Source organism: Phytophthora sojae (genome assembly GCF_000149755.1).
Source record: "Phytophthora sojae unplaced genomic scaffold PHYSOscaffold_2, whole genome shotgun sequence".
Lineage (NCBI taxonomy): Eukaryota > Oomycota > Peronosporomycetes > Peronosporales > Peronosporaceae > Phytophthora > Phytophthora sojae.
Window position 1 is genome coordinate 2,302,997 of NW_009258116.1, and position 17,918 is coordinate 2,320,914.

The 17,918-nt window shown below is 57.8% G+C and overlaps 6 protein-coding genes across 6 annotated transcripts; 4 read left to right on the forward strand and 2 right to left on the reverse strand.

Annotated features, from left to right (window-relative positions):
* Positions 1-1,414: 1,414 nt before the first annotated feature.
* On the forward strand, positions 1,415-3,850 carry PHYSODRAFT_481221 (hypothetical protein; the record flags this gene model as incomplete). Its single annotated transcript, XM_009520430.1, has 1 exon — positions 1,415-3,850. The coding sequence occupies one exon, from the start codon at positions 1,415-1,417 to the stop codon at positions 3,848-3,850; it is 2,436 nt and encodes an 811-aa protein (XP_009518725.1).
* Positions 3,851-3,994: 144 nt separating this feature from the next.
* On the reverse strand, positions 3,995-5,047 carry PHYSODRAFT_479686 (hypothetical protein; the record flags this gene model as incomplete). Its single annotated transcript, XM_009520431.1, has 2 exons — positions 3,995-4,175; positions 4,293-5,047. The coding sequence occupies 2 exons, from the start codon at positions 5,045-5,047 to the stop codon at positions 3,995-3,997; spliced, it is 936 nt and encodes a 311-aa protein (XP_009518726.1).
* Positions 5,048-6,438: 1,391 nt separating this feature from the next.
* Positions 6,439-8,799, forward strand: PHYSODRAFT_556164 (hypothetical protein; the record flags this gene model as incomplete). Its single annotated transcript, XM_009520432.1, has 2 exons — positions 6,439-7,560; positions 7,624-8,799. 2 exons carry the CDS (start codon positions 6,439-6,441, stop codon positions 8,797-8,799), a joined length of 2,298 nt encoding a protein of 765 aa, XP_009518727.1.
* Positions 8,800-11,207: 2,408 nt separating this feature from the next.
* On the forward strand, positions 11,208-13,515 carry PHYSODRAFT_556168 (hypothetical protein; the record flags this gene model as incomplete). Its single annotated transcript, XM_009520433.1, has 2 exons — positions 11,208-13,061; positions 13,132-13,515. 2 exons carry the CDS (start codon positions 11,208-11,210, stop codon positions 13,513-13,515), a joined length of 2,238 nt encoding a protein of 745 aa, XP_009518728.1.
* Positions 13,516-14,361: 846 nt separating this feature from the next.
* Positions 14,362-15,054, reverse strand: PHYSODRAFT_483878 (hypothetical protein; the record flags this gene model as incomplete). Its single annotated transcript, XM_009520434.1, has 2 exons — positions 14,362-14,562; positions 14,629-15,054. The coding sequence occupies 2 exons, from the start codon at positions 15,052-15,054 to the stop codon at positions 14,362-14,364; spliced, it is 627 nt and encodes a 208-aa protein (XP_009518729.1).
* A 2,537-nt stretch (positions 15,055-17,591) lies between these two features.
* On the forward strand, positions 17,592-17,864 carry PHYSODRAFT_486365 (hypothetical protein; the record flags this gene model as incomplete). The annotated part of the gene is made up of 1 exon (XM_009520435.1): positions 17,592-17,864. A coding segment is annotated over one exon (273 nt), but the record flags the coding sequence as incomplete, so codon positions are not given.
* Between the last annotated feature and the right edge of the window lie 54 nt (positions 17,865-17,918).

Here is a 17,918-nt window from a genome sequence, read left to right on the forward strand (position 1 = left end):
CTAGTAACTTGCAAATGGACTGCTCTTTGCTATTGAGAATCCGTAGGATACAGAAGTAAAACAATAGCGCTGTACTTAAGTAAATTCATGTAGCAGAAGGTAGTGAGCGATTGCAAGGGCACGTAGCCGAAGAAAACCCTACTGTACTCGCAAATTAGGGCCGCCCGGAATTTCCAGAGGCGGAAACCATTGCCGAGCATTCCTGCGAATGGGCCTGCCCCCACAGCTCGGAGTAAGATTTATTGCTGGGGTCTGTAATCCACAGTCCACACACATCTCAGGAGAAATCCATGAAGAAAGTAGCAGGTTAAACAGAAAGCAACAGCAGAACAGGGCTCATGACGGGTGAACAGGGGCTGTAGGTGGGCAACAGCCGAATAGTGCTAAAGTAACAGCTCATAAATATCACCCAGAGAAGAAGAACTTTTAGTTAGCTTTCTCAGACAGAGTGAGCTTCCAGACGAACGGAATTCTATGGAAGCGCTCGATACACTAGTACAAGAACAAACAGTTCCTGAATACTAACGCTTGCTATACAATTGCTCTTTGCGCGAACACTAGGAATAAGCCTCACGCATCGTACGCTGATGCATTGTCGACCATGACGGGCTTCAACGGATGCCTCAATGTGCAAACCAGCGCCTCGCTCAAACCACCTCGCCGCTCCATAAACTTCATCGGCAAGTATCACTCGGCCAAGCTACACGCACAGGCCACACGAAAATCCCCTAATGGCTCGGCCCCGATCAAATTCTGCTCTGCTCGAGTACTGTCGTTCAAAGTCGATTGACCCTCTGTCCGTCTCAAGACAGATGGAGACGCCCATCGTGTTAGTTCGTGGCAGCAAAGTGTCTGTCGAAATGCGACAGCGCCATTGCGACACCTGCGCCCAACACCCTCCCCCTCCTCCAACCGCGGCAGTACTATTAATAATACATAACAGAGTGCAACCATCAACAAGAAGCAACCACCAACGACCGCCCAAAGGCGCGTGTCGAAACCTCGCGGCAACCGAAAGCGCGGGCGTTGCCGTCGACTAACTGCCTGCCTGCCACATTACTTTGTGCACTGCAGTGCCATGCTCGCCGCGCGCTACGTCACAGTATCCAGAGCGTAACCAACCGCCAAACCGCTGGGCCAAAATTCCTCGCCAATCACAAAAAGGCAACTTCCGGTTGAAGTGGGGGGCGTTCGAATCTCTCCCAGTCGCAGTTGCCGATAGGGGGGGGGGGGTAAAACCGTCATTACTCGCCCCACCACGGCAGAGGCGAAACCTACATATCCCTCTGTCAGCGCAACCCGATGGTTCTACCCCTACTGCTAGGGCTGCGCAGAGAAGAGAAGCCCGGGCCTCCCGCGCGCCCGCAGTCGCGCATTTCCCAGCCACTGCAGCGTCCAGCGCTCGTTCGTCGTGATGCACCCGAGCAGCCGCAGCCGCAGCACTGCAACGGCAACGGCAACGGCAACGGCCGACGCGCCGCTGACCGCCGAGCGCGCCATGATGGACCAGATCCGCTACAAGCTGGAGCGCGCGCAGCGGCGACTCGCGCGCAACGCGCCGGGCAGCGTCTCGGCGTCCACGGCCAGCAGCAGCAGCAACTACATCCCGTCGTCCGAGTACCGCAGCGCCATGCACCGGCCGCCTGTGCGAAGTGTGCGCGTGGAGGACATGGTAGGGTCTTCTACCTCCAAGAGCAGCTACGCGGTGGGGCCGCCCTCTACCATACGGCACCACGGCCTACCGCCTCCTCCTCCGTCCTCTAGACGGATGCCGCCGCCCCCTCCGTCGTCCAAGTATCACCATCACAAGTACCCACCGCCAGAGTCGAGGGTGGGGGGTTCTACCTCTTCTTCTTCGTCGTCGTCGAGACACTACGCGCAGCAGTATAAGAGCAGGTCCAAGTACGCCCAAGGTAGTCTGCAGGACAACGCGGACCCTCTGAATGGAGGACCCCCACCCATGTCGTCGCCCTACCTGGTCTACTCGAACACGAGACCCCCCATGACGGGGTCCTACCATAGTAGAAGCGGCCGCGCGCCGGAGTCCAAGACCCCTCACCGAGAGGAAGACAACAAGGCCAGACACCGCGTGCCCCCCAGCTCCACATACAGCAGCATGAACCCCCCACCGTCGGCTTTGAGGTCCGGCGTGCCGAGGGCGCCCAGCTCCCGCGTGCGATTCGAAGGACATGAGAACACGAGGGAGTCCATCGAACTGAAGGAGAAGATGGAGAAGGAAAAGGAGAACGAGAAGAAGAAGGAGAAGGAGGCTGAGAGGAAGCTCCGACAGGCGCGGCATTTGCGCCACCGAGAGCAGGAGATCAACGCCCGAGCGAAGGGCGCGGGCCCGGCGTCCCCCATTGCCGCGGCCACGCGTGGACGACGCTCCGGGTCGCTGGAGAACCCTCCGAGCTCGGCCATCAAGCTCTCGGCCTATGAGGACATTGCGCAGGCCATCCCGACGTCACCCGTGGGTCGCCCTCGACGCAGCTCCATCAACAACCCGCCGCCCAAGTCGGACATTAAGATCTCGGCTTTTGACGACATCATCCCTCGTCGACGCGGCTCGAGTGGGCAGGACAGCGCGCCGAAAGCTGCTGAGCCGGAGCAGCCAAAGGAGGAAGAACCGGTTGATGACACACCGGAGGTCGTGGACATTGCGGAGGTTGCTGCGGCTGAGACAGATGCTGAAGGACACTCGTCCGAGTCAGACAACCAGGAGACTGCAAAGCAAGAGACAGTCAAGGAGAAGTTGGCCGAACCGGCCTCACCGCCGTCGCCTGTAGCGGTGCAGACGCCATTGCCGTCCGTGGTGCCGAAACCCAACGACCCAACCTTTAGCTCGGAAGACGAAGTTGATGATGGAGCGGCAGACTACGACTCAGACGACAGTCTCTACGAGCGCTCCGACTTCGACACGGACTCGGAGTACATGTCGTCTGGCTATTCGATGTTCAATGCTCACGTGCTGGAAGTGGACGTAGAATCCGACAGCGAGGAGGAAATTCTACCAGAGAAGCCAATGATTGTCAGCAACCAGGAGTCTGAAGACGAAGACGAAGAGGTACCTCCCCCTCCAGCATCCGAGCTATCCACCGTTGATGAAGAAGAGGATGACGATGACCCCCAACCAGCGTCGAGGCTGACAGCGAGGGATCTGGCTTTCTTAGCACTGGGGCGTGCCAGCAGCACCTCGTTTTCAGACTTCGGCTCCCCTGTTTCGTCAGCAAGCGGTAAGACCTCTCCAAAGCCCAAGCCAGCGCCCATGTCGTACGCGCCAGCGTCGTCGGCATTCCCGCGATCCCGCGCCGGCCGTCCACCAGCCCCAGCCACCACAGGCCGTACGCGCGATCGTGTGCCCCCTCCATCATCCACGACGTCGGTGTCCAGTTACGTTCGTCGATCTCGTGCTCGGGCGCCCATGGATCTGAAAAACCAGCTACCACCGTCGATTGGCGTGCTGTCGGGACTATCGAGCGGTTCGTCCACCTTTGTGATGGACCCGTCGTGCTTCTACGACGTGACGTGGAAGTCGGGCGAGTTTGCGTTCTCGGTGCAGCGGGTCTACACGGAGGAGAACGAGTTCGAGTTCGACGACCGGAACCAGGAGCCGCAGCTCTTCCTGCGCATGCTGCTGAACACGGAGCGCAGCACGTGCAAGAGCTTCCGCGACGTGCGTCTCGGCGACGTGTTGATTCGTGTGGGCGACTCGTACGTGTCGGACCTCGGTCTGGAGGGGTCTGGGACCGTGCTCACTAAGTTCTTCGCCAAGCTGACAGCGCAAACCCCGATCCGACTCACGTTCCAGCGGATGTGTCCGAACGACTGGGAAGGCGGAGTCGAGCTCTAAGCTCTAGGCTGTCGGCGTTAGTTAGCACAAGTACAGTAACAAACATTCGCTGTCTGGATGATGAAGTGGGAAGGAAGTACAGGGCGACAATAAAGGGAGAAAATTGCTATGTGATTCAAAAGGATGCCGATGTTTGACCAGAGTTTACGTGCCATCGCGTTGAGATTCGAGTGTCATCTTCCGTATCCTCGATACTAGAGACTCGCTGCTTGTGCTTCTCCGCGCGGTATGAAGTGACTGCGGATACGCTGCTGCTATCCGAGTTCTGGACGAGGCGTGTGAAGCGGATCGAGGGCGGGGCTTGGTTGTTTGCTGCGTGAGATGACTAGTTTGATCAACGCGGATGACTGAGTCGCTGACGTCCTCGGTAGCGAAAGTGCTTTGGCTGCGCGAGGTCCGTAATGGCCGAGCTTGAGACTGCGAAGCCTGAGGAAGTTTGGACGTCGAGTGATGCCGTGACATGATGGAGAGCAGTCGGTTGTGCTTCTGCTCGTGCTGCTGCAGCGCCGAGCGATCGACTGTCGTCCGCGCGCTGAGGATCCGCCGGAGGATCTTCTTGTTCTCGTCCAGAATCTTCGACTGAGCTCGGGATCGCACGCGCGCAGCCGCCGAAGTCGTGTTCGACGCGTGCATCATGGTGGGCGCGTTGTACTCGACGAAGTTGTTCTTCACGGTCGCGGAAGCGCGCGTGTACAGTGCGTGGCTAGCGGCCGACTGCGGGATTTCTGGCAGCGGTTGGGGGCATTCGTGGTTGGAATGAGGTGGTTTGGGGACTGCAATGGTGTTCTTGTCGTGGCCTCGAGCTGTAGCGCACGCGGTGGCTTGGGAGTATCTATGGGATGATTTTCGAGTAGTTTTGGGTTTCGTCTTCTTGGAGCTTTTAGCGTTGTCCAGCGCGATGATCTTCTTGATGAGAACGAGGTTGTCGTGGTCGATCTGCTTCTGTCGAGACTTTGCGGCGGGGGACTTGGACCGAGCCACGAGCTTCACGGGGCTGGACGAGCTCCGGTTGCCTCGACTGGTGTGGATGCGGTGAGGGTGGGCGGAAGCTGCGAGTGCGGAGGAAAAGGCCTGCGCGGATACCGAGCTGGCCGACTGGATGAACTCGATGCGGTCGCGGTGCGCCTGCCACTGAGACTCGTGCCAGCGTTCGTCCAGCACCCGGTTGCAGGCGCTCCACGCTGCTGCTCGCGTCATGTTTCTTCTTACTGTTACTCAATCTATTTTGCAAGACAAGCGAGCTGCAGACTATTTGGAGAATTCCCGCTCAGAATGCATGAAGAAGTATGGTCAATCGAATCGTTGCCAAGGAGTCAATGTGTGTTGCGTAGTCTTCAATGACAAACAGATCTAGCCAAAACAAGCGAAAAGGTTAGTATCATACAAGATGCTCGCATATTCAAAACGAAGTCCTCATGTGAAGAGGGTTCTCTCCAGCTATCCAGGGTTACGATTCGTTCTCGAGCTCGCAACGCCTCAAGATAGTTTTCTTCATTTACAGTAGTTTTCGGGCCACGAAAGCCGGCTCCTGCATCTCGTCCGCTTGAGCACTTGCTCGATCTCACTCTCACTGCACTCCGTCTTTAAAAAGTCCATCGACAAGGCACTACTGTACAAACTTGTGGTGCGGACATTGGTTCGTCTTCAGCCACGAGTGCAGCCAGTTGGTGTGCTCAAGGCAGCAGCCAAGCAGGAACTGAAAGACGTACGCAGCAATATCCAGGCGTGCCGGGGACCGAGTTACCACAGCGCTGTCCGTCGTCACTTCATCGTCGACACATTGATTAATCCACTCCAAATTCATGTTGCATCACGCATCAAAAGCCGGATCTTTATCGTGTGGCGGTGGGACGATGTCGCCCAGCGTTCTGCTGCAGTGGGCGGTGCCGGATTCCTCTGTAGCTCTACCTACACCACGTCCAGCTTAACAACTAGCAAGGCAGGTAGGCACCTTCATCACAAGTCACAACAACAACAACTTCAACCTCCCTCTACAAAGCCCATTTTATCGCTCTACTACAGAGACTTCGCCATCTCATTGGTCGATTCGAACCCAGTGATCGTTCCGCATTCGCGTAAGACTCGTGATGCCGAGAATGAAGCCGCCGCCTCCGCCGCCTCACGCGGACTCGGCGCCGCCCGTGAGCGCGCGCGACGCGAGCTACTGGCTGGCGGTGGCGTCCGCGCCCTCGTCCTCCCGCTCGGGCGCCACGGCCTCCTCCGCCTCCGTGCGCAGCCTGGACGCCAGCAGCTTCCTCCTGAGCCTCCGCAGCAACAGCAGCGGCGCCAACTTCAGCTTCCTGGACGCGCCCGGGGGCGGCCGCAGCAGCAGCCAGAACCGCAGCCTCCTGGAGCTGCGCGCGCTCCCGGCGCAGCAGCAGGACGCGCACAAGCCCCCGGCCGCGGAGAGCGCGCCCGCGCCGCCGCCCTCGTCGCTCTACGACAGCGACCTGTTCGGGCCCGCGCCCCTCGCGGCCCGAGCGCGCCGAGCCAAGCCCAATACCAATACCAATACCAAGACCAAGCAGCATGATAGCAAGCGGCCCGTGATCGTGGCCGAGGAGGTGTTCGAGCACCAGCGCTACCAAATGGTGCTGGGCTGGGGCGCCAAGGGCCACTTGCTGCCGCTGGACCCGGACAAGTACATGCGCGTGGTGCGCCACTCGCGCCGTCGCCGCAGGGGCCACGAACATAGTGCAGCAGGAGTCGGAGATGACGACGACGATGTCCTGCTGGAGTGGGTCCCGTCCTCCACGTTCCCGGACATCTCGCTGCCCGACCCGCCCGCGGCAGGAGGAGCTTCTACTGCCGCCTACAAGCAGCGCAGTCGCTCGGCCACGAGCGCGTCCAGGGCGCCCGCAGCTGCGCGGCAGCAGGAGATGCACAACACGTCGACGTCCGTGTCGAGCGCGTTAGTGGGCCCCAGGTGGGAGTGGGTGAGCCCGTGGCACCTTGAAGTGCCCGTGGACAGCCCCAGCGACGCCGTGGACGGCTGGCAGTACGCCTCGAGCTTCTCGCACTTCACTCCGCGGCCGTCGCTGCGCTCGCGCGGCCGGTCAATCGACTCGATGAGTCAGTCTTCGTCGCATTCGGGCGAGATGCCGTCCTCGTCGCCAGCCAGCGCGTCGGGCAAGCGACTGCGAGTCCGACGACGGAAATGGGTCCGCTACCGACGCTTGCGATCGGGGCGCAGTGCGCTGTCTAGTGGCGCGTCTTCTAGCGCCTTTGACGACGCGTTCTTGGACTCGATGAGCGGCTGGCTGCGCAAGCGAGGCCATGTACGCAAGAACTGGAAGGCGCGCTACTTCGTGCTGGAGAAGTCGGTGCTGCGCTACTACACAGACTCCAGTTGCTCGAAGCTCAAGGGTGAAGTGCTGCTCTTCCACCCGCAGACTCGAGTGCATTACGTGGACGTTCACGTTGCTGGTGGCCGCGACGCCAGCTTCGCCATTCAAGTGGGCCCGGACTACACGCTGCTGCTACAGGCTGCCCAGCTCCGTGACCGTGAAAACTGGATGTACTGTATTGAAGATGCACTGCTGTGTCGAGATTCGTATCATCCGCAAGGGATGACCGAGGGCCCTGAGCCGTACTTCGACCTGCGTGAGAGTGTGGCGCAACGGAGACTGCTTAGTGCAGAGGCGATGGCACTGGACGGCAGCTCGTTCCGTGACAACTTGGGTGGGATCAGTCACGCACATGGAGGAGCAGTAAGCGGCGACTACAGTGACGATGAAGAATTCGATGACCAAAGTGAGTCTTCGTCATCGCAGGGGCAAAGGAGAAGTGGCCACCGAGGCGGTAGTGGCAGTAACGGTAGCGATGTTCTTCGGCTGTGGGCATCGCTGCACGCGAAACCTGGTGGCGTTCTGAGTGCCGTGAGCTCTGCGTCTCCTACGCTGCGCTCGCTGCTGCGCGCGTGTGATAAGTTCCTAGCGAGCATGTCCATGCGGCAGCACATTGCCGGCTTCCTTGTCATGTTTCGTCAGAAGTACGCTCAACCGACGGGTTCGTCCGTCGCAGCGATGGGGACATCAGCTTGGACGCGACTGTCGGAACCTTGGGTGCCAAGCGGCAATGAATCGGATAGCGATCAGGAGCTTCGAGAAGGCTCACTAGGTGCTACTCCTCAAGAGCTGCAGAATGTTACGAACCTACAAGATGCGCGCAGCCTGCTAGCACTCAAGAACTATCGGTTCTTTCTGGAGCGGTCTTTGGAGCTTGTGATGGAGCATTTGGCCAAAGCGGCAGACCCGAGCGCTCCCCGAGAGCTTGGAGATGCTGCGCTCAACGGAAAACGCGCGCCGACTGATGATGAGTGGGCTCTCGCTCGTCGTGCTGCCCTGTACAAAGTAGAGCGGCGTACATTCATCCCGCTGCAAGAAATTATTTATCAACTACTGGGAGCTGGAACTGGACCGGGCCGCGGTCAACGGCAGGAGGAAGAAGAGCGCTTCGAGCGTTTGCGCGCGCTCGTTGCCGCTCAGCCACAGAGCTTCCTGGAGATCCAGCCGTCGCATCAATCGCCGTCCGAGTGGAAGTCGGCGATTGCGCTGTTCGACTCGATGGACAACTACTCGCTACCGTCTGAAAAGGCTGCAGTGCTCGTGGAGGTGGCGCGGTGTATTTACGAAACGCACGCTAGGGAGCATGGTGTGGACGCTGCTGCTGGTTCCAAGACAAGCTCGCAGAAGCAGCCGACGCCTATGGCTGCTGACGATTTCCTGCCCATTTTCATCTTCGTTCTGGCGCGTTGCCGTTTGCGCAGTGTGATCGTGGCCCGCCATCTTATCAGCGAGACAATGATCACGGCGCTGATGATTGGAGAGACTGGGTACTACGCCACAATGCTGGAAGCTGCGATCGGATACATCGCGGCCTTCGACGGCGCAGCGAAGGTGGTGGGCAGGAATAGTGGCAGCGGTAGCACGGCTACGAGCAGCTTTTGAGCTGTTCGTTCAGAACGACGTTGCTCTTTTTAAGTGCCATTGTTGCTTCCATTTGCCGGTAAAAACTCTGGGTGCTCATGTTCAGTAACAACACGTTGGCGGTGCTTGACGATTTAACACGGCTCGTTCAGTGCAAGCGATACCTGTATTGCAGGCCCGGTGGCCACTCCCCTGTCGAAAATAAAGCGTTCGCATCCATGGATTATACGTCGGATTTCTCTCTTCTGAGGGTGTGTGGGCAAGCTGCTGAGCGTGTTCAAGAGATCACTTGGTACTACCTGATATTATACTAGTCTAGTATCGCTACTACATGTAGTATGAGCCAGCTTGCCTCGGAAGGCGGAAATGCCCTCCAAGTTTATTCGCCGCGATTGAAACGACGGCGATGCATCGAGCGTGTAATACATCTCCAATGGCAAACCACTTGCTCATGGGGCAGTTGTGGTGCACGCGAAGGTTCCGTCTCAGCACTGGCCGGCCGCCACTTCCGCCTGAGAAGCGTATCCCCGCTCAAACAAAACAACGGAGTCCATTTCGAAGTGTACGTGTGCGCTGATTGCCTGTCCAATAAAATCTGCACGCAGAAGCCTCTCTTCCTCTCGTGCACCGCTCTTACAATGTTACCTGCGGTGTCCGGGGAGTGCTTACGTACACAGTTTTTTTTATGGGGGTCGAGGGGGGGTGAACGTGATTTAGATGAGGACCAACGGAGGCTCGCGGTTGCGAGGAGCGTAGCCGCAGCAAACCCGCGCGGGGTGCCCGCGCAGCAGGGCCGCGCGGTATTTGCGGAGGCGGGCCCAGCGACGAGCATTCCAGCGAGCCGAGCACTGTTCTCGCCAGGTGAGAGAATCTTTTTATCGCAGGAGCGCAGCGGAGCAAAGCCATTTCTCGCGGATGACATCCGTCCTGCGGGAAGGTCGTCACATTGTGGGGTGATGGGCTGCAATTACAAACTCCAAGATATCACCGAAACTAGACTGTGTACGTAAGTCCTGCTGTCCGTCCGGCGGAATAAATACGCGTCCGGCGGAAGTGGACAATATCTTTTTGACGCTTCGTCCCGGCTCTGATCCCCTGCGAGACGCGTGCAACGCAATTCAACGACTGACCGACACATGGCTACATCAAGGCATGAAGCAAGCAGCCTGTCAGGTCACCAAAACACCAGCCGGGCTCTATGTCGGTTGGGCGATCACGCTGCAGCGTCTCAGGCCCGCTTGTCGTCGGCCAGCCGCTCGCCTGGCGCCATCTGCATGTAATTCAAGCGCGCCGCAGATGGCCAGCCCAGCGCCGACAGCGGAGCCTATCCACGCTCCTCCCTCGTCGTAAACGCGTGCACACATTGCCAAACCCGACGTAAGTTGAAGTTGCACTTTAGTAAAACCCGAGGCAAACACCCTCGACAGACGGTTTCTGCACCGGTGTAAACGGCGAGGCGCACATTTGCAAACCCGACGTCCATGCCTCCCACATTCCTGCAATCCGAGTTGTCTCGCTGCCAGCACCGGACCAGCAACAGCACCGCACCGAAGACACGCGCGCATGCGTCGCCTCCGCCAATGTGATGCGCTTACAGCGCTGCGCTGTCGACGAACGCTCGACCTGTTCCTCCCACACGAGCGCTGTTGCTGGTCCCCAAGTGCCGTGCCGCGGCCCGCGGCCCGCGGGGTGCCAGGCCAGTCTCTGGTGCTCGTGGCCTTCTGCTGATTATGGTGCTCGCCGCGGGGCTTCAGAGTATTCCGAGTGCCCGGCCCAGCCCAGCTGCCGCGCGGCCAACCGGAAAGCAAACCAGCAGCAGCAGCAGCATCAGCTCGCCCACTGGCCCAGCGGCGCTGGGTTCAGCCGCAGCGTGAACCGAATGCTGAGGACATCGGCCTCCACTGCCATGGAGCTCTCGCTCGTTTGCTTCTTTGGTGGGTCGAGTCTTTCTTTGCTCGACGCGAGACTCCAGCGCGCAGAGCGGCCGCAGTCCAAGCAGCAACCTGTGGTGAAGCACTGCTGCTTGGTGGCTAGCGGCGCGGCAGCTCAAGGTGGGTGAATGGCAACAGCGGATAGGCCACGTCCACACTTCCGCAAGTTTCGTGCTCTCTACACTGTAGACGGCGAACGCCAGGGCTTTTGGCGGGGATGAACACTCCATGGCCCAGCGCTCAAATTTGTTGCTCTATCCAGCCTGGATATGGGCAAGTTACTGCAGTAAGTCCTCGGCATATGCCCGCAATCTGCTGGTGTATCATGCATCACGGCAACAAAGTCTCAAATATCTCGGCCATTACGGCCAGCGTGGCGCAAATGCTTACAGACAGGTACTGTGGGTGCGGCGGTGCATGAGTGTAGCCATCTTCACATATGGCAACTTCTTGTGTGTGTGCGCTAAAGTACGACTATTGCCTGCGTCATTGACCAGCATGGACCGGGAGCTGTTCATCCAGCAGCTCGTGGCGGCGCTGCAGGAGAACACGGCGCTGGCCGGGGGCGTGCCGTCGCTATCCCCACCTTCGCCTCCGTCCGGCACATCTGCTGAGGCCGATTCCAGCTCCGACAGCGCAGCGGAAGACGAGAAATCGCCGCAAGAGTACACGGGTCTCTTCCTGTCCGGGGCCTTCTCCACTTCTACCGCCGATAGCGAGCGACTGGCGCGCGATGCGTACATGCAACTGCAGTTTGACTTCCCGCAGGTCCAAGACGCGTCGATTGAGGCCCTCGCGGAGCTCTACAGACGAGTGGCAGCGGAGAAATCGACTCAACAAGAGGCAGCCGAGATCCCTGTCACGGCCACGCTGCTGGATGGCGTGGCGTTCTTGAACAACCAAGGGCCGTCTTCTGGCGCTGCTGGAGCTCCAAGATCGCGCAGCTCAGAGGCCAGCGGCTTGCTCGCCGCTTCGTTGCTGCTGGTGGTGTTCCGGGAGTGTTTGGAGTCGCCAGAAGACGCGCGAGTGGAGACGCTGCTGCCGTCGTTGGCTGTGAGGTCTCTGCAGCTGGATACGCCCAAGGAACAAGGATTGACTGGAGCTGAAGAGAAGGAAGTCCAAGAGCAGAAGGTGGGGGAAGATGACTTCTTCGTGGTGAAGTATGCTGCTGAGGAAGACCCGGACGACCTGAGTGAGGTCTACGAGGGACACTTGCCAGAGCCTCGCCCCCACCGCATCCCTACGTGGAACCAGCAGACAGCAGCGATCTCGAAGGCCTCGACGGTTGACAAGCTGCGGCTCATGGCGACGCACACGTTCTCGTCCTCTTTTCAGTCGGTCTCCATGGAGAAGTGGGAGCAGTGGCGCCTCGATGAGGAGCTTGTCGCCATCATGAAGTTGCTGGTAGATCGGCCGCCGGAAGATGATGAGCAACGGAAGGGAAGCAAGCAGGACAGCGAGCCTACCACACTATACGGCCCTCGCGGCGAGTGGAGCAGATACTTGTATGTGTTGCGAGACCGTGTGCTGCGCTTTCCTGGCTCCAGTCGCAATGCTTTATGGCGACTGAAGGAGCTGGTAGAGTTCCTCCAGAAGCACCAAACTGCCCCCACGGTGATGAAGCATCCACAACGCCGGGTCCAGCAACCCCAACACCTCGTGTATCGAGTGCTGGCTGAGCTGGCAATTTCGCGGGAGTTCCACCAAGGGGCGGCCCAGCGAGCACAACAAGGGCTGGCGCTGGCTATTCAAGAATTGCTGCCTCTCATTGCCCAGGAGATTCATAAGCTTGCTTCAGTCCCGAGTGCCACCAGCCGCCTAAAGAAGATTACCACATCAGAGAAGGACTCGGAACGTGCTGATGGTGATGACGATGACGACGGAGACGACGAGCTGGCAGTCGTTTTCCTGCAGTTGCTGCACTTTATGCTGTTTGCATCTCCCAACGCGCGTACCACCACCGAGAAGCTTCACGAGAGCGGTATGCTTCGAACTCTTCTCTCGTTGTTGCCACCTACTCCAGCCATCACCACAGATAGCGAGCAGCAATCCGAGTACCTGCAGAAGCGATGGTTCCCAGCTCTGCTTCGCCTTCTTGGGGAGTGTGCACTTTGGCATGCCGGCTTTGCCGCGTACATCGTTCGAGTCCCCAAGTTCGTCGCGCTGCTTCCGATGTTGCGCGAGCAGCTCGTGGCTGAAGTGCTGCTGCTCGCGCTCGCGTTCCACCAACACGAAGTGCAGGTCCGCGCCTCCGTTACTTCAACTACCGCGAAAGTCAACATTTGGGAGGTGTTCACTTCGGAGTCTCTGTTTCCACAGCAGTGCGAGTCGTACCTCTACGCGATGAAGAAGGTAAGCACCTGCTCTTTTGATGTAGTGTCTCGCCGATGCCTTCTAACATCATGTTTCCTTGTCTCTACAGCTCCAGGATGCTGTGTTCATACTGGACTGCTTGGAGAAGGTGCTCCCGGCCTTGAGGCCCGCGATGCAAAAGGAGCTACAGCACAGTCTGCAGCAGATCTACTCGGGCTTTGCGCGGTCGTTCGAGTACCCGACGTTTGCTGCCGCGGAGGCTGCTCGCCAGCAGCAGCAGTTCGAGCAACAAGCGCTCGATTCTGAAGCAAAGGATGACGCTGACGACGAGAAGAAGGAGAAGAAACAGGAAGACCGTGGTCAGGCGGAGGCGTTGCAGTTCACAGCGCTGCGGAATAAGCTGCGCCAGAGCGTTAAGTCGCTGTTGGCCGCGCTTTCGTCGGGCTCTGCCATGGCCCACGTTGGCGGCCGCGCGTCGTCCAAGTTAGACTGATTAGATGGTGGCGACAAGGTGAGCTCTTGCAAGGTACTGTGCGCCTTGTTAACTCGATAACGCCACTCCACCGAAAATGATTCCAGTTTCTATTTCACTCTACTGGCCAATCAAACTGGAGCGGTTTTGCTAGTCGACTCACGCGCACTGGTTGCTGCAACTTGAACAGCTTCCCCTGGTTGAGAGGCCTTAGAAGTCCGGCTCACTTGTAGCATTGGAGGCATTAGAGCGACGGACGCGATGCCCTCGACCTAAGCGATGACCTCACGGACCATGCGTGCGCGCGTTGTCGCTGGCCGTCATCTCAGGCAGCTTGGGCGAGTGCCTGAAGGTGGCACGCCGGGCGCTGGCTCTGCGCGGTCGGCCGAGACTTCGCGCCAGCCACCCAAGCAGCCCCGACGGCAACCACGTGCGCGTGATGATACTCAGTACCGCTCGCTGCTCCCACTGTGCCGTTAAATGAGACCCCGCAATTTCACGACGCACAAATGAGACTCGAAAGCGCGAGGCAACACCGATCGTTGGCTTCGATCGGACTCAGATGCCGAGCTGGCTCGGATCGCTAATGGCTCAAGGCTTGGTTGGACGAAGCCGAAACGTACGCGGCAACTCATTGCTTTGCGGTAAGATTGAGTGTACGGCTTCGAAAAACTCAAATGATCGCAAAACTCTTACCGATATCTAAATGAAGGAGACAATTAACATCGCGTTGGGTCTCATGCGAGTAATACATTAAATAAACACGCCATTCGGAGCTGGCGCTTGGTTCTCTGGCTAGGAATGCCGACTCTACAAACACATACATGCTACACAAGCTAGCACAGACTTAATGTACTGCGGGTCCACCTAGAACAGGCACTCGAGCAAGTCCTTGAGGTCCTCGTCCGAGAGTGCGTCCGGTTGCGCTGGCGTGCTGAGGAACGAGAACTGCTGCTGCTGCTCCTCGACGGGGGGCAGGAACATCATCATGTCGAAGTCCATGATAGGGAACTCGTCGCACGGTGACTGCGACGTCAGCACGGGGGACACGACCTTGGCTGCCTGTTGCTGCTGCTGGATGTGCTGGCGGTGCTGCTGTTGCCGCGAGCTGCGCGCGTTCGCCGGCAGCGGCACGGAGCGGTGCTGCGTCTTCATATGCCGCGTGAGGTTGCCGGCCGTGCTGAACGTCTTGCCGCAGCCGCCGACGACGCAGGTGTGGATGGTGTTGCCGTTGTGCACCTTCTGGTGCTTGGCCAGCATGTCCTTGCTCGTAAAGATACGAGTACAACCTGGAACGGGGCACTCCATCTTGTGCAGCGAGTGCAGGCGCTTGTGGCGCGCCAGGTTGCCGGACGTGCTGAAGCGCTTGCCGCAGGACTTGATGGGGCACTGGTGCGGCTGCTCGCCCGTGTGGGTCTTCATGTGCTCGTGCAGTGTAAACTTGCGGTGGAAGCGGCCGCCGCAGAGCGGAACGGGGCACGCGAACGGCCGATCCTGCTGCGGGTCGCGGAAGCGCGGCTGGCTCGTCATTTTGGGGCGGACGGCGGTGCTGGCGGACATGACGGAGGAGGGGGCTGGAGGCTGGGAGGTGTTTCGACAGGCGCGCTCCAAATCGAAAAGTGACTTGAGGCGAGTGCGGCGCCCGCGGTCAGCACCAAGACATACTGTAGGGTAGGGGGTCCTCCACGCCGGACGCAAAGCCGTGTGCGGGTCAGAGCATCCCCCTGTATCGTCTCTTGTCGTCCCGAGAGACATTGCGGAGGACACATCAAAGTATGAGCGCCATACACGGCGTTCGTCGAGCAATTTCGGCGTGTTTGGAGCCCCTGGCGCGGCTAGAGCGTGCGCGGCGCTGGGAGTGAATCCGCAGCTCCAAGTGATCCCGTTGGCGTCAAATAGTGAGCTGAAGTGTAAGCGCCTAAAACGCTTACAAGGCTCGCGATCAGGACAGATACTGTACGAATGTCGCGCAGCTCTGTTATTCGAGCAACAACGGCAACGGCAACAACACGACGGCCGCCCTCAACTTGAATCAACTTGAATCCACCGAGGTGCTCCTCCCCCTGCGATCTTCTGCTGAGTCCTCCACTGAGTTCTCGGTCTCACCAACTAAAAATTCCAAGCACCATCGACACTTGGTCTCATCAAGTTCCAAGCAAGCTCTACCCGCTCCAAGGCTTTTCGCATGTTACGTTGTGTGACTCGAAAAAAAATCTTGAACATATTTTGCGTGAAGAGATTCTCTTCAAGAGATTCACCGATGCCCAGGATCGGACGAGGGCACCGTCGCCGTGTTGCGGAAGTACATGTACCATATAACAGCGCCGCCCCACACCGCATGCGCGACGCACAAATTTATCGCAATCCCAGGCTGGATATGATCGAGTTACTTCCAGCACATGTCCTCAATCTGCTGGCGTACTGTACCGGTACCATTCTAGGTGCATGAACATGTACAGCATCGGCCATTACGGCTAGTGTAGCGCATGTGCTACACACAGGTACAGACAGGATTCGCAGGCTTCTGTCCCTTTTCCCACTTTTAGTCAAAATGGGGCGTCCAGAAAACCTTGGAATGGAACACCTAATAGAAATGTTCGCCAGTATGCTGCCTACTTGAGTACATTTGTAGCATTGTCAGGGCGGCCACAGGGGCCGAGGCAGTCCATTTCTCGTGTATTTCGCTTTATATCGTGTTAGATCAGGCATACATCCTTTGCGGGCCTCCTAAAAGCTCCCAAAGTCTTTATGAACTCGTACACGCTTCGGACCAACCGCACTGTAGAGCTTCAAACCCAGGGCTTCGCATTAGGTGGTAATACTCACTACAGTATTAATACTGAGCCTCTGAACTACTGTAGTGCTGCGCCGCGCTCCTGCATCTGGCTGGTGTATTATCAGTACTCCTACCGCCGCATGCTATATTACTAGCGTCTTAATATTGACACACAAAAGCGCTCTCCAGGTTATATGTGAAGCAGCAACGTCCCATGGTAGAGCTAAGAGTCTTAAATTGGTGCATACACGACCGAAACCACTGCTGCGACTCTTCACATTGGCTCCCCATTCGGCAAGTCTCCGATGAGCGACGGCATCGCTCCTGGCGGCGCTTCTGCGCACATGGATGCCTCTACCAGCTCTACGGGCGAGGATTCGGGCCTCGTCGACAAGTACGGCATCCCCACCAGCATCTAGCACGAGTGTCAGAATGAGTTCACGGCTGTGTGGCACTTCATTCACCAGCTGAAAGCGCCCCAGCCAAACTTGCACCATCCCAAGCGGCCATTCACACACGTCTGCCTCGTGTGTGCTGAAGATCTCAAGACGAAGGACACAACAGCGATATCGTGGCAGTCATGTCTTCAACGACAAGCCAACTCGTCCAACGCAGCATTGCACATGCTTCGCGAGCACGAAGACCATCCCTTCTCGGTGAAGGCAGCCAAAGCAAAACAAAAGGCAAAGATAAAAAAAATCAAGCCCACGACGCTGCAGTCTCGACCGCCGAATCCGAAACAGAAAGAAGGTGTATCCAGTTCTTACGTTCTTCTCTTTCGTAAAATCCTGGCCATCACGCTTGACATGCAGCGTTTTCCTTGCCTCGTGCTGAAGAGACCTGATCCGTTGTGTAGCGAGTTCACTCAGCGCCGTGTTTTGAAAGAAGTGTCCAACTTTTCGGATGAAGGAAAACAGTGTCTTTTGCGAATCAAAGAGCAGTGGAAACTACGCTTCCCAGAGCCAGAGGACCACGAGATCAAGGCATTGCTTCTAGACCCCAGAATCAAGTCTAAAGCGGCCTCTATTGTCGATGACGCTCCGCGCTTCGCTCGAGTCGAGCAAGAATTAGAGCATGAACACGAGCATATCTACAATCTGCAGAAGGCCAAGAATTCCTCGACCAACGCACCCAGTACTTCTGAGAGGGGTTTTGATTCTCCGCAAGACTGGTTTAGTACGCTAGTATCGCTCTTTTGGACATTGATGTGCCTTCGGAACGTAGCACGGCGAGTCGTAAGCGCTCCAAGGCAGCGGCATTGGCGTAGTCAGATTGGAAGGAACTGTCAGTGAATTGGCCCAGCCAACCTCGGGATGGCAAGTTCAACCTGTTGGGTTTGTATAAATCCGTTGACGTACTGGATTGGTTCCGCGACCATGGAGAACGCGATCACCCGGCTATTGCGCTCCTTGCTAGAATTTATTTAGGCAAGCCGATGTCCACAGCAGCCCAAGAAAGGATTTTTAGCCTGTCAGGCTACGTCGTCAATGATCTACGTACATCTCTTGACGACAAACGCGCCGAGATACTGTGCCTAATGAAGGCAAACTGGGCGGAGTACAAGAACCTGCTTCAACGCCAGCAACTCCAGTAGATTACTGCTGTATCTACTACTGTAGTTCAGTATTACTACATACACTTGCTCATT